This window comes from Saccharomyces kudriavzevii (assembly GCF_947243775.1).
Source record: "Saccharomyces kudriavzevii IFO 1802 strain IFO1802 genome assembly, chromosome: 12".
Classification (NCBI taxonomy): Eukaryota; Fungi; Ascomycota; class Saccharomycetes; order Saccharomycetales; family Saccharomycetaceae; genus Saccharomyces; species Saccharomyces kudriavzevii.
In genome coordinates this window covers 92,634-107,098 of record NC_079283.1, presented here as the reverse complement: position 1 = coordinate 107,098, position 14,465 = coordinate 92,634, and the positions used below count along the sequence as shown (strand labels likewise).

The window sequence follows — 14,465 nt, the reverse complement described above, 5'->3', positions numbered from 1 at the left end:
GCTGTACATGCTATTCCCTGCAAGTGCGGTACAGCCGCATGTCATTTCATCAAACATATACAGAGACAACGAATTGTTGGATCATCCCTAGCGTCGATTATACCTTCCAGATACAGCAGGAACATTTTCACCTCTGATTAGTAGGTAAAAGCACGGTTGTTTTTCCTCTTAGGCGCAGTTGCAGCAGTGATAAGTGAGTTACGACACAGGGAAACGGGACAAAGTAAAGAAGCGTGCATGATGTTATGGAAAGCACGTACCGCCATGACGCATTGAACCATTGCTCTGCAGGGAAGAGGAAAGACGGTGAGGCTAACCCATGGGAGCTTCTTTTATTGTTGTGTTGCTTAATTAGCATGTGAAATCATCAGTGACGAGACATTATGACGCATTTTCGTGAAAAAAAGAGGAAATGAAAAATATTTAATGTTATACAAGGATGCAGTAAGACAACCTAGTTATTTAATTCTCAATTATTGGCTGCTGTTGCGTTTGGAGTCAATTGCAAAAAAAAAAAGTCTTTAAACAATGTCCCAAGACGAAAGTATTGTCAAGGCCGTTGAGGAATCCGCTGAACCTGCCCAAGTTATTCTTGGAGAAGATGGTAAGCCATTATCCAAGAAGGCCCTGAAGAAATTGCAAAAGGAGCAAGAAAAGCAAAGAAAGAAGGAGGAAAGAGCCCTTCAATTGGAAGCTGAGAAGGAAGCCCGTGATAAGAAAGCTGCTGCCGAAGACACTGCCAAAGACAATTATGGTAAGCTGCCACTGATTCAGTCCCGTGATTCAGACAGGACCGGTGAAAAACGTATCAAGTTCATCGATTTGGACGAGACTAGGGACAGCGACAAAGAAGTTTTGTTCAGGGCCAGAGTCCACAACACTAGACAACAAGGTGCCACGTTGGCTTTCTTGACTTTGAGACAACAAGCTTCTTTGATCCAGGGTCTAGTAAAGGCCAACAAAGAAGGTACCGTTACCAAGAACATGGTCAAATGGGCGGGTTCTTTGAACTTGGAGTCCATTGTCCTTGTCAGAGGTATTGTCAGAAAGGTGGACGAGCCAATCAAGTCCGCCACTGTGCAGAACCTGGAAGTCCATATCACCAAAATTTACACCATTTCTGAGACCCCAGAGGCGCTGCCAATCCTTTTGGAAGACGCCTCCCGTTCAGAGGCTGAAGCCGAAGCTGCAGGTTTGCCCGTAGTTAATCTGGACACAAGACTAGACTCTCGTGTAATTGACTTGAGAACCGTCACCAACCAAGCCATCTTCAGAATTCAAGCCGGTGTTTGCGAACTGTTTAGAGAGTATCTGACCGCAAAGAAGTTCACCGAAGTTCACACACCGAAGTTGTTGGGTGCTCCAAGTGAAGGTGGTTCCAGTGTGTTTGAAGTAACATACTTCAAGGGCAAGGCCTACCTGGCCCAATCCCCACAATTTAACAAACAACAATTGATTGTGGCCGACTTCGAGAGGGTTTACGAAATTGGACCTGTGTTCAGAGCTGAAAACTCCAATACCCACCGTCACATGACCGAGTTCACCGGTTTGGACATGGAAATGGCCTTCGAAGAGCACTACCACGAAGTCTTGGACACGTTGAGTGAGCTGTTTGTGTTCATCTTCAGCGAATTGCCCAAGAGATTTGCCCATGAAATCGACCTGGTACGTAAACAATACCCGGTGGAAGAGTTCAAGTTGCCCAAGGACGGTAAGATGGTCCGCCTAACATACAAGGAGGGTATTGACATGCTTAAGGCCGCCGGTAAGGAAATCGGTGATTTCGAGGACTTGAGCACCGAAAACGAAAAGTTCTTGGGTAAGTTGGTGCGCGACAAGTACGACACCGACTTCTACATCTTGGACAAGTTCCCCTTGGAGATCCGTCCCTTCTACACGATGCCCGATCCAGCCAACCCCAAGTACTCCAACTCATACGATTTCTTCATGAGAGGTGAAGAGATCTTGTCCGGTGCGCAACGTATCCACGACCACGCCCTGCTACAAGAAAGAATGAAGGTTCACGGTCTGTCCCCCGAGGACCCAGGTCTGAAGGACTACTGCGATGGGTTCGGCTACGGATGTCCTCCACACGCCGGTGGTGGTATTGGTTTGGAAAGAGTTGTTATGTTCTACTTGGACTTGAAGAATATCAGGAGAGCCTCGCTGTTCCCTAGAGATCCAAAGAGATTGAGACCATGAAGAGGTCTCCCCTCATGTTTTTTATGAACGGGGCGAACGCTAAATTCCCTTAGCTCCTCCCTCGCTCGTCCTTCACTTTGATATCACGTTAAATACATCTAGTCTATATGTATATATATGCGGTCTTAACTTCTGACACATCCGACAGCTTTCTTCTCGTTCGGGAGCCATTTATTTCTCTTTCGCTACAGCGAGAGCAGCGCGAAGTTCGTGGAGAACTGGATACTCATCGAACGAATGTTACTAGATTCAGCAGCAGTAGCGTTATACAGAGAAGATCGAGAGCTTTGAATCGACCAGTAATTCCGCCCATATGCTAGATGTACAACCAATGCAGTAGCCATCAAACATATTTGGCAAGCTGGGCGGTTCGATCCGTCACCAAAAATCTCTTGATGCTGCCCTTCCTGCATCACAGTGCACAATACCTGCCGAGATTATCGGCATTGGCTCAGCTATAAATTATACATTCTGGCATCCTCGCACCACCCTTTGAATGATGTTTGCACGCTCTCTCACTTATGAACATCGTACTTTGCCGCTGCCCCTAAAAGTACAATAGTCCAAAGCTGCTTGCTATAGCATCTTCCCAACCAGAGAAAAAAAAAACAACTTTTAAATCCGCGGAGTTCAGAAACAAAAAAAAAAAAAATCAAATAAATCAAACGGAAGGGGAAAAAAAAATTTTCTTCCTTTCTTTCTTCCAGTTATGCTTCAGTAAAAAAACAAATGAACAAACACACAGACTTTACTGAACGGAAAGAACACTGCAAACCATAACTCAAGAAGCCAATGTCAGGAAACCCGGGAAGCTCGATGAGCGCATTGAGGCCAACTCCTCCAGAGAGAGGCTCCTTTCCACTAGACCATGATGGAGAGTGCACGAAGTTCATGCAAGAGTATCTTAAGTGCATGCAGCTGGTGCGGAACGAGAACGCAATGAACTGCCGCCTGCTGGCCAAGGACTATCTGCGGTGCAGGATGGACCATCAATTGATGGACTACGACGAGTGGACTCACTTGGGCCTTCCAGAGGATGCTTCCGGCAAGAGCGCCGATCATAAAAGCAATAGTGCGAATAACGATAGCCGCCCAGGTCAGAACATCAGATAGAAGGCTTACAACAGAAAAACACAGCTATTAGTGTGCTTTTTACCCCGAATCCAAAAAAAAAAAGAATTCTCGCGAAATAGCCGCCGAGGAGCAGCGCGCGCAACCCGGCCCGGTTTCCCCGAGGGGGGGGGGCTGTGTAGGCCTAGGCCCTTGTCCGTTTCTTTTTTAGGGGGGGAAAAGCCCACGGGCCAAAGGGGCCAGTATGATTGGGCGGTTTTCCACAAGGGTTTCCTTCTCCTCTCTCCGTGGCATCACGAGTGACCACAGATAAAGATGCGAGGAACAGACAGAGGAGGAAACGAGCTTTGGCGTGGTTAACGACACGGCTTTGCCTGGTCGTTGCAATTCCTGGGTTAGTCTCTGTTTCTGATTTCGATTTCGATTTCAATTCTGGCTCCACCTCCCACCACCCTCTTTTTTTATCTGTAACATCGTGCGCTGGGTTTTATATTATGAAGTTCCTATATTAGAATAAAGTTTCGTTCAATACCTTCAGATCTACCGGATTTTACAAAAGTATTGGTATCCATCCTACCATCAAGGGAAAGGAAAAGGAAACAGCACAGCACAGCAACTCCTCGTGCTCACGCGAACCAAGTAAATACTTTTTCTACACACGAAACACCAGGCAAAATAGCAGATAACGAACGGCAAACGAAAAAAAAAAAAAGAAACCCGTTTCTGCCAAGCTGAAGACATAGCCCCGCACACGCACCTGAACGTACCACCCACACTTATTTGCCGTTTCGTCCGTCTACCCTAGTTATGTCACAGAATATTCAAATTAGCACTAGAAAACGTTCAAGAGCAAATATGAATAATTCCACTACTACGGGCCTCTCGGGCAACACGAGCGCTAACAAGACCTTTTTGGACAACTTCGAAGATACACGCACCAACAAACTGCTGGACGAGATGTTTGCCCGGCAGAATTCGTTCTTGACCGACAATCTCAGGAACAGTCTGGATCTGAACCAGAGCGACAACCCGCTGCGTCCCCGGCAGCACCAGTTGTTTTTGGACAACGAAAATGCCATAGAGCTGGACGACGAGCCCCGTATCATCAACACTACGATCAACAACAACAACAACAACAACAACAGCAGCAGCAGCCGCGTGGATGAGGATGCGGACGACGACATCATCTTTATCAAAGAGCAACCGATACAATTCTCGTCGCCCTTAATCTTGCCCAGTAGCAGCAGCAACAACACGGGTGCTACGACCGCTGTAAGCAACAATACGTATATCACGACACCAAAGAAGTTCAAGAAGCAAAGAACCATCTCGCTGCCCCAGTTGCCGCTTTCGAAACTCAGCTACCAATCAAACTATATCAGTGTTCCCGACCAGAGCAACGCCATCGTTCCCAGAGTTACCCAAACCGAGAACGAGTTGCTGCATCTGACGGGGTCCTGCGCAAAGACCCTGGAGGGCAACAAGGCCGTAAATCTCACAGTAGCCCACAGCACTTCTCCCTTTTACAACCCACCGGCACAAGTGGCCCCGCCGCCTCTTCCTCCTCCTCCTCCTCAATCAAACAACCTCAAGAGACAAATCGGCTCTTCGCTAAGGAAGTTCAAATCTAACGGCTCTGCAGAAAGCACCTCGTCCAATAAATCCAACTTCAAAACAGACAAAGACGGCCATTACGTCTATCAGGAAAATGACGTCTTCGGCAGTGGCGGGCGCTTTATTGTGAAGGACCTGCTGGGCCAGGGCACATTCGGCAAGGTGCTCAAATGCATCGATAATAAATGCGAGCCCAACTTCGTGGCCGTGAAGGTCATAAGGGCCGTGGACAGATACAGAGAAGCTGCCAAGACAGAACTACGAATCCTGCAGACCATACTGAACAATGACCCTCAAGGTCAGTTCCAGTGTCTCCTACTAAGGGAGTGCTTCGACTACAAAAACCACATCTGTCTGGTCACAGATCTATACGGCAGGTCCATTTACGATTTCATGTGCTCCAACGGTATCGCCAGATTCCCGGGCTCTCATATACAGGCCATTGCCAGGCAGCTAATCAGATCCGTGTGTTTCCTGCACGATTTGGGAATAATACACACGGACTTGAAACCGGAAAATATCTTGATCTGCGATGAAACCCACATTTCCCGAGCTTTGCCCGCGAAGACCGTCCAGTCTCTGAGCAAGAGACGCCGTGAAGCAAGTAAGGGGAAACGTAAAATCTTGAAAAATCCAGAAATCAAAATTATCGACTTCGGCAGCGCAATTTTCCATTACGAATACCATCCTCCCGTCATATCCACTCGTCATTATAGAGCCCCCGAAATTGTTCTTGGCCTGGGCTGGTCGTTCCCCTGTGACATTTGGTCCATCGCATGTGTTTTGGTCGAATTAATCATTGGCGAGTCCCTTTACCCCATCCACGAAAACCTGGAACATATGGCCATGATGCAAAGAATCAACGGCACCCCTTTCCCCACTGACATCGTTGATAAGATGTTTTATAAGTCTAAACACAAACTGGGCAACTCCCCATCGGATTTAACCTCCACAGTGATAAAACATTTCGATAGGAAAACGCTAAGCTTGCAATGGCCAGAAAAGAATAAGCGTGGAGATACCGTAACCACTGAAAAATCAATGAAAAGGGTTTTGCAATCATGCGATCGCCTAGACATATACATTTCCAAGGTCCTGAAACAGGATTATGGCGATAGTTTGAGCATCAATTGGAACCTGCCGCCGGAGAAAAACTGGTCGTTGATAAACTCCAAATTGCTATGGAAAAAACAAGTACATTCCTCCTCTTCCTCGGCCACTGACGATCTCGATAAGGAAACCTTCTTGTTTTGGTACTGGTTCATCGACCTACTCAAGAAAATGTTCGAATTCGACCCAACAAAAAGAATCACCGCAAAGGACGCATTGGACCATGAGTGGTTCAATCTGGGCATACTGGACGATGGTATTGCAACTTACAATAATACCCAAGGTTAGCGGGTATCTTTCTCTTTCCACTGGTCCCGTTTTCTAATTTCCTAATTTATTTTTTTTTTTCCTTCATTCGGGTTTCAATAATATCTATGTTTTTATTATCATCTATATTCAATAAAAAATTCCTTTCTCAACATATATTTTCATATTCATACATTAAACTATACTTACTACTACTACTACAATTATTATTATTATTACTATTATTATTATATTATTTTATTATTATTATTTTATGTTATAGATAATACATTTTCTATTGATTGTCTTTCTTTCTTGTCTCCTCCAAAACACACCTACTACTTTAACCTCGAATTCAAATAACTTATTTCATCCTTCAAACTCGCCTCTTCCACGGTCTTCACGAGTTCCTTCGTACACTTGGCCACATCGAACGCTATCCCCGCCAACCGCTGTTTGAAGTTCTTGTCTGCATAATCTTCGTCGCTCCTGTCCTTCGTCAGCCCCCCATCGCTGTTCAACTGGCACAGAATCGTCATTCTGCGCGAACAGTCCCTCAAACTTTGCACCACCCAATCACCGTGTTTCTTCAAATTGGCGTTCCTGCTTTGTTGCATCGATATGCTGGTGGCATCCACCATCTGGCCTATCACTTGGTTTATAGCGTTGGACTCCCCCCTCAGGTTTCCCTTTGTCACTTGCGGCTTCTTGATCGATGTCAAAAGCGACTGAATCGTGGATATGACGTCCATTGTCTGATGTTCCAAGTACAACAATAATTCCGACAGTGTGTTATCCGGATTTTCAATGTCGAATGTGTCCACATCAAAATCACTGCCTTCTTCTTCGTCATCGTCTTCGTCATCGTCTTCGTCTTCGTCTTCCTCGCTCTCATCCGTTTCAACTTGGTCTTGTTCTTGCCCCCTGTGTTTCATGGGAACAAATTGATAACTGGAATCGTCGTCACTATCGTGTTCTTCTTCATGCGCCATGGTTTCTGGAATGTTCCTCACCACCCTGACACCGTTGAGAGCGCCGCCGTTCACCTTTGAGTTCCCGCCATTGACTAGTTTATCTTTTGAACTTGACAAATAGTTCGCTTTCTTTACATGTGCACTTTTGATCGGATCTACAAAATCATGTTTTTCTTCAGCGTTATGTATCTGCGCTCCGGTTCCTGTTTTATGACCATTAGGTAGTCTATTGAAGTCTATATTTCCGTGAGCAGTATGCGGCTGTGTAATGCTCTTCGCTACATAATCATCAGGCACCTTGTTGAAATCTTTATCATCATCCTCCTCTTGTTTGATTGCTAAGTTTGGACCGACGTCTGTCTTTAAAGTGTTGAGGCCCATGCCTTCTGCATTCAAACCGGCAAGCTTGTTCAAACTCGTGGCCTTCACATGCGGTAATTCAACTGTTTCCTCCATCGCTTCTAAGGGTGGAGCATCTGTAGCTTCTGGAGATACAGCCAGATTATTGGCTTTTGGAAGCTCATTCCTTCTTGATGTTTCTGAAGACACTATCTCCCCAACCAATCCTGGCGGTTCAGTTTTTCTTATTGCCTTTGGAAATACAATCTTTTTCAACACCTTCGGAGGTTCAATTGCCTTTATCACTTCCGGAGAAGTAGTCTTCCTGGTCATATTTGGGGATTCAACCTCCATTATCGATTCTGAACGCTCAATCTTTCTGGTCATGTTTGGGGATTCAACCTTCATTACCACTTCTGAAGACATAGCCTTTTTTTTTACTACTTCTGGAGACTCTTTATTCTTTGTCATTTCTGGAGACTTGATATTCTCAACCAATACCGGAGATGCCGTCTTTCCAACTGGAGATGCAGTCTTCTCAAATGATTTTAGGGATGCCATCTTTTCGACTGGATATACAATCTTCTCAACTGACGCTGGAGATGTCATCTTTTCAACTGGAGAGGCAGTCTTCTCAAATGATTTTAGAGATTCCGTCTTTCCAACTGATATTGGAGATGCAATCTTCTCTGCTGATACCGGAGATGCCATCTTTTCGACTGGAGATGCAGTCTTCTCAAATGATTTTAGGGATGCCATCTTTTCGACTGGATATACAATCTTCTCTACTGACACCGGAGATGTCATCTTTTCGACTGGAGATGCAGTCTTCTCAAATGATTTTAGGGATGTCATCTTTTCGACTGGAGATGCTGTCTTCTCAAATGATTTAAGAGATGCCGTCTTTTCGCCTGACACCGGATATGTCATCTCTTGGACTGAAGATGCCATCTTTTCAATTGATACCGGAGGTGCAGACTTTTTTGTCATCTCCAAAAATGCAATATTCTTCATCATTTCTGGAGACCCTGGCCTCTTTGTCATTTCCGGAAACTCAGTTCTCTCAGCTACAGGCCTTTTTGTCATTTCAGGAGAGGCATTTTTTTCAAGTAATTCTGGAGATTCAAACTTCTTTGTCAATTCTGGAGACTCAATCACCTCAACAAATTCTGGGGATCCAGACGTCCTTGTTAATTCAGAAGATGCAACCTTTTTTATCGTCTCTGGGGATGTAATCTTCGTCATTTCCGGACATTCAATATCTTTAGAAAATGCTGAAAATGTAGTCTTTTTTGTCGTTTCTGGAGAAACAACCCTCTTTATCAGCTCTGGAGATTGAAATTTCATCGATTCTGGAGATTCAATTTTCACCGATTCCGGAGACTCATTGAAATCAATTTCTATTATTCTTGCAGGTAAATCACTGTTCTTTTTTTTCTCACTTTTGGAACCTTCTCTTTTCATGGTCTGTTTCAATGCCATATAAGTAAAATCGTCGTCGTCATCATCATCTACATAGTTATTTCCGTTACCATCGGTACTCGAATCATCATCCGTAGACACCTCATTCATTGAACTGATAAATTTATTAGACAATTTGGGTTTCGAGTTCACTTGTTCGCTTGGTTCAGAATTTTCAGATTTTCGCTCAAGTTGTTTTAGCTTATCGGCAATGTCCGAATTTGAAATAGCTGAGGTTGGAGTCGTTATATTTGTGCTTATTTCTTTCTCTTCTTTTTCTATATTTTCGACTTTAATATCGGGGACTCGATTTTCTGATGGTGTGACGGAGACGTTGCTTTGCGGAGGTAACGTTAGCTTAGGAATTTCGGAGATATTACTGCTCGCAGAATCAGACGCGGATGTGATAGATTTTATTGGCGAAACATATTTATCATTGTCATCTTTATGAGAGTTATTCTTAGCATTTGATGAATCCATCATCAAGGTAAACAGCCCCGTTCCTGAAGGCTTCCTCGAAGCTGTTGGAACACCATTAGCTGAAGACGGTCTTATGATCGGGCTATTGATTGCTTTTTGGGTGATTTTTAATGGCTTCACCGGAGATTCTTCTTCCTCTACATCGTTTAGAAAAGACACCGATTCCCTAGGATTTATAAACGCCTTCTTCATGTTTATCGAAGATGAAGAGCTTGTAGGGAATGTCGGGGTCATTGGAGTGGTGGTTGTTGGTGGAGAATATTCTATTGTTTGTCCATTAGTTTCATTACCGCTCATGTTAATGAAATTTGAATCCGACTTGATCTTTGCTGAATCCACTAGATTACATATAGCAAAGCTGATCTCAGAAACGGCGGCTTGGACAGTTATCTTAGGAACCAATGCGGGTCCATAAACTGAGAAATATCTTATAGAAGTGATCGCATGGGATAAGGACGCTTTTAATAAAATGACCTGATCCTTATACTGCAATAGATCCGCTGAGAGTAATAGCTGAGAGATTAGATTCGATAGTTGGGACAATATCTGAAATAATTCCTTACCCATTCGATGAGAAATTACCGTGGAGTCGCTTGTAGGTAGCGCGGAAAGCCTAGTGGTAAATTGAATTATTAGGTTTCTAGCATTTGATATGTATTCAACGGGGATGAGGCCTTCAACAGAAGAATATTTGATGATAAAGGAGTCAGTGATTTTCGGATCATTGTGGTTGCCGCTTTTCCTTTGAGATAATTCAAGTTCCGAAATTTTCTGCTTCAGATTCTCGTTTTCAATCGACAATTCACCGATTTGGGAGTTCAATGACAACAATTCTTTCTGGAAGTTTCCATCAATGGTGTGATTGTTCTTTAGATCTTTCTCCTTTTCTCTCTCACTCGCTAAAGAAGCTAATCTGGTGTTCAGATCTTCGATTTGCGAGTACAAATCACCGTTCAAATCAGTCAACTCTTTCATTTTGTCTTTCATGTTCGAATCAGAGTCACCATTTTCAAGTCGCTGTAGGTCAGGACTTTCCATTTGTTCGATATACTTGTCTTCACTGACGTCATTATCTACCTTAATGATGGGAGAGTCGTTGACGTCCCAGTAATTTTTTTGCGTCATGGTGGGAGTTCTTGCCATTGATGCGATGTCATGAACCAGTTCTTGAGAGTCAGACACAGCCGAATCCGTGACAATACATTCCAAAGAGGGCTTAGCCTCCCTTTTTTCATCCTTACTTACTTTCTCTTCCTCTGGCTCCTTTGACTTCAAAAACTTTGGCTTTGCTTCTTCTTCTTCCTCTTCTTCAGAAGACCAATCAATAGACGCCATCTTGGGAATGACTAAAGAGGGCTGTACAGAGACGTTTGGGGCCACTTGTGCTACAGAAGAAGAATTTGCGGACGTTTTCACAAAGTCATGACCGCCTTTGACCACCTCTTGCCTCGTTGCCCGTAGTGGTGGCGCTTGTGGTGCCGGTGCCGGTGTCGGTGCCGGGGCATCCAAATCCTTGTCGAACCCTCTTCTCTTGATCTCGAAAAGAATGTCGTCCAGTAAATCGTTGAAACGAGTTTGTGACAGGTTGGCCAGTTTCTGTCTAGCCTGATTTCTTTTCATGTGGAAATTAGCCTTCGGCAAAAGATAATCCGGTTGATTAGCATCCTCACCAATCCTCCTCTGTAGCTCATCCGAGACGTCCGTGCTCAGCTCGTAGAACTGGGACGAAGATAGTTTTAGCAGTTTGGCTCTTGCTTTCTGGGCCCTCGTAGAGTTCGACCTATCGCGATTCTCACCAGTGACCTCAAAAAAAGTCTTCAGCGACACGTAGTAGTGGAAAATATCTCTGTGATGTGCGAGAGAAACCTCGCTTAACGTACCCATTTCTACTTTTTCTTATTTATCAATTCAGTTTTGGTGCCTCGTATTTATGTTAGTTTCCTGCGCTTTGTCTTGAACGTTCTTCTTAAGTATTTTTCTACCCTCGTTCACGCACTTCTGGTCAAACCTATCCTACCAAATTATACGTAGCTAATGTACTGTCTCCTCCCGAAAGTACAGTGATAATGGAATATCATTCTTTTAATTACTTTTCGAAGTTTATTCTCATCGTTTCCAAAAACGCGTCACGCGTCACCCGGCGATCAATTTTCCTTGTCTTTTTCACCATAAAAACGCCATAATAAGCTCAACTTCAGCGATATTCCGCTGGATAGGAGACTTATTATTGGCAATTTCCGTGTGTTACTGCGTGTTTAGGCGGTCATTTAGTGGCAGAGGGCCGCTACTGTCCTCTCTTTGTTCATGTCCGGTCTTGTAGCGAGACTATTCAGCCTGCTGCGCCCACTTCAAGCACGAGCTTAATTATGTGAATACTTATATATCTTATGTCTTTATATAGGAGAATAAAAGATATGGTTACGTAGTCAAGGGATGTGGCGGTGTATAAACCTTTTAATAGTGCTTGTGGCAGCTCGTAGCAACTCGAGCAGTAAAATCTCCACTTCTGAGGGAATGAGGGAACCAATGTGTCTGCCCCATTGAAGTTTCGCGTTTTTTCTGGCTTTATCTTATTTAATTTCACTCAATTTAAGAGCAACACTGGCGATGGCAGTTCCACTCAAAGATAGGTGAACATCTAACTAAGAGCCAAGATATCTTGGCCACCAGCGATAACTCTAAGATTGACATGGACACACACATTCAAAGTGCAAGGGCTTTGCTAGCGCAGAAAAAGTTTGTAGAGGCTGCTAAACGCTGCCAACAAACCCTGGACGCAGTTCCCAAGGGTGGTCCGCTGCCCGATCCTGAGCTGTTTAGCATCTTTGCACAGGCAGTGTACAACATGGAGGTGCAGAACTCAGATAACCTATTCGGGGGGGCTCTCATGCCAGGAAACGATGATTCAGGCTCTGAATCTGAATCTGAGTCTGACGTGAGCGGTGGGGAAGATGAGGACGAGAATCCCCAGGTGGAAATGCCAGAATCAAGGATGTTCCAATTTGACCAAGAGGAGGAAGACTTGACGGGTGACGTCGATGGCAGTGACAGAGACGATAGTGACGAAGGCAGTGAACATGAGGAGGAAAGCGTAGCAGAAGGGGAAGAGCAATCAGCATTGCAGGGACTGGTGGACTTCAGTCCACTCAAGGAGCACGACGATGAAATCGAAGATCTTTCGCAACTTCGCCAGTCCGGTTTCCAGGTTTACTTCGAAAATGACCTGTACGAGAACGCTCTTGACCTACTGGCACAGGCATTGATACTTCTGGGACACTCTTCAACAGATGGCCAACGTGTAACCGATAAAAGCAGCTCGCGTATCGGTGATGTGTACATTCTGATGGGGGACATCGAAAGGGAAGCAGAGATGTTCGGTAGGGCCGTCCGCCACTACGTGAAGGCATTGGGCTACTACAGGACCCTGCAAGACACTGAAGAAGTGAGCGATAAGACAATACAGGCGGAGTTCCTAGTGTGCGACGCCCTAAGGTGGCTGGACCAGGTGCCTACCAAGGACAAGCTGGAAAGATTCAAGCATGTCAAGAGCCTGCTTGAAAGGTATATTGCCACGAGCCCCAAGAACACAGAGCTGCAGCAGGCAAGGCTGGCGCAAATTCAAGACGACATTGACGAAGTGCAGGAACAACAACAGCATGGTTCCAAGAGACCTCTCTCGCAGGCCACGACCTCCATCGGCTTTCCCGCTTTCGACAAACCCCTTGACGACTTCAACGACCTGTCTCAACTGGTCAAGAAGAAGCCCAGAAGGCATTGATAGCTCTGTATAAAGATGTAGCAACCTATGTACAAAATGTGTATTTCTTCTTCTTTGGTACGGCGAAAGGCCTCCAAATTAAAAGGGTGAAAAAATATTCAAAGGGCAGACCATCCCTGAAATATACCAGTTACATCGAAAACAAGAAACAAATACAATACGTCTTTCCTTCTCTCCATAGGAAGCTAAAAACACACTAGCCAAGAATAAGCAACTACAATGTCGTCAAGACCAACCAAAAATCAAGGCCCTCCACCAACCGTTCCTACTAGAGACAAGTCGCTCGTGCAGAGGTTCATGGCGGTGGCGAAGACCTTGCAATTTGCGTGGTTTACAGGCCATGCTGTCGTGTTGATCAGCTCCATCCTGTACCTGTTCAAGATGTCGGAATGCTATTACAGGCTGGTGTATCTCGGTGTTATCGAATCCTTCGGCATCATCATCTATCAGCAATTTTTCACCCGCAATGAACCACTGCAAACTCAAGACGCCGCTGCCACTAAGGCTTCGGTGAAGTCACGTATTGCAGGCCTGTTAAAGAGCGAAGATGTGTTGTATCTGGTTTTGGCCATCTTCTGGTTGGCCACCCCAAGATTTTCCCTTAGCTTGATACCATTTTTCGCGTTTGCTGTATTCCATGTTCTAATCTACGTTGAAAAGGTCATCTTCCCAAAGGTCTTCCTTCTTTCCAGTAAGGACTCCAGTAAGATCCTCAGCTTCATCGACAGGTTCGTTGTCCAATACAATGATTTATGTATGCACTGGGTTGGTACTGCTGAATTGCTGATTTTCATCTTGGTCCTTTTCAGGGCCATTCTATGCTTCCAAAGATCTTGGATCATGCTAGTAGTGTATGCTGTCTTCATCAAGTTAAGATATGAAAACTCCAAGTACATGAAAGCTGCCTTCGCTCAATGGAGAGTTAGAATGGACGGAATAATAAGCCACCCATCCGTCCCACCATATGTCAAGAGAGCTTACAATGCAGTGAAGATGAGCTTGGTCCACTTGTCCGAGTTCCGCTTAAGTGGCACTCCACAGGCGACCAAGAAGCAAAATTGAGCTTGCGATTACTTTTCTACAATTTCAATTCCCTCTAATTACTTTGTATAACATCTCTCACTCCCTTTTCCCCTTTTCGAATTATGTAATCAACATTTCTTTAATTCTATATCGCTACCCCCTCAACT

General features: G+C 44.7%; 6 protein-coding genes across 6 annotated transcripts; 5 read left to right on the top strand and 1 right to left on the bottom strand.

The window, feature by feature from the left end:
* Positions 1–528: 528 nt before the first annotated feature.
* Positions 529–2,202, top strand: DPS1 (aspartate--tRNA ligase DPS1; the record flags this gene model as incomplete). Its single annotated transcript, XM_056229608.1, has 1 exon — positions 529–2,202. The coding sequence occupies one exon, from the start codon at positions 529–531 to the stop codon at positions 2,200–2,202; it is 1,674 nt and encodes a 557-aa protein (XP_056083609.1).
* Positions 2,203–2,994: 792 nt separating this feature from the next.
* Positions 2,995–3,315, top strand: COX19 (Cox19p; the record flags this gene model as incomplete). The annotated part of the gene is made up of 1 exon (XM_056229607.1): positions 2,995–3,315. The coding sequence occupies one exon, from the start codon at positions 2,995–2,997 to the stop codon at positions 3,313–3,315; it is 321 nt and encodes a 106-aa protein (XP_056083608.1).
* Positions 3,316–4,080: 765 nt separating this feature from the next.
* Positions 4,081–6,285, top strand: KNS1 (serine/threonine protein kinase KNS1; the record flags this gene model as incomplete). Its single annotated transcript, XM_056229606.1, has 1 exon — positions 4,081–6,285. One exon carries the CDS (start codon positions 4,081–4,083, stop codon positions 6,283–6,285), a length of 2,205 nt encoding a protein of 734 aa, XP_056083607.1.
* Positions 6,286–6,581: 296 nt separating this feature from the next.
* SPA2 (Spa2p) lies at positions 6,582–11,381 on the bottom strand (the record flags this gene model as incomplete). Its single annotated transcript, XM_056229605.1, has 1 exon — positions 6,582–11,381. One exon carries the CDS (start codon positions 11,379–11,381, stop codon positions 6,582–6,584), a length of 4,800 nt encoding a protein of 1,599 aa, XP_056083606.1.
* Positions 11,382–12,186: 805 nt separating this feature from the next.
* On the top strand, positions 12,187–13,275 carry HIF1 (Hif1p; the record flags this gene model as incomplete). The annotated part of the gene is made up of 1 exon (XM_056229602.1): positions 12,187–13,275. The coding sequence occupies one exon, from the start codon at positions 12,187–12,189 to the stop codon at positions 13,273–13,275; it is 1,089 nt and encodes a 362-aa protein (XP_056083605.1).
* A 219-nt stretch (positions 13,276–13,494) lies between these two features.
* On the top strand, positions 13,495–14,337 carry POM33 (nucleoporin POM33; the record flags this gene model as incomplete). The annotated part of the gene is made up of 1 exon (XM_056229601.1): positions 13,495–14,337. One exon carries the CDS (start codon positions 13,495–13,497, stop codon positions 14,335–14,337), a length of 843 nt encoding a protein of 280 aa, XP_056083604.1.
* Between the last annotated feature and the right edge of the window lie 128 nt (positions 14,338–14,465).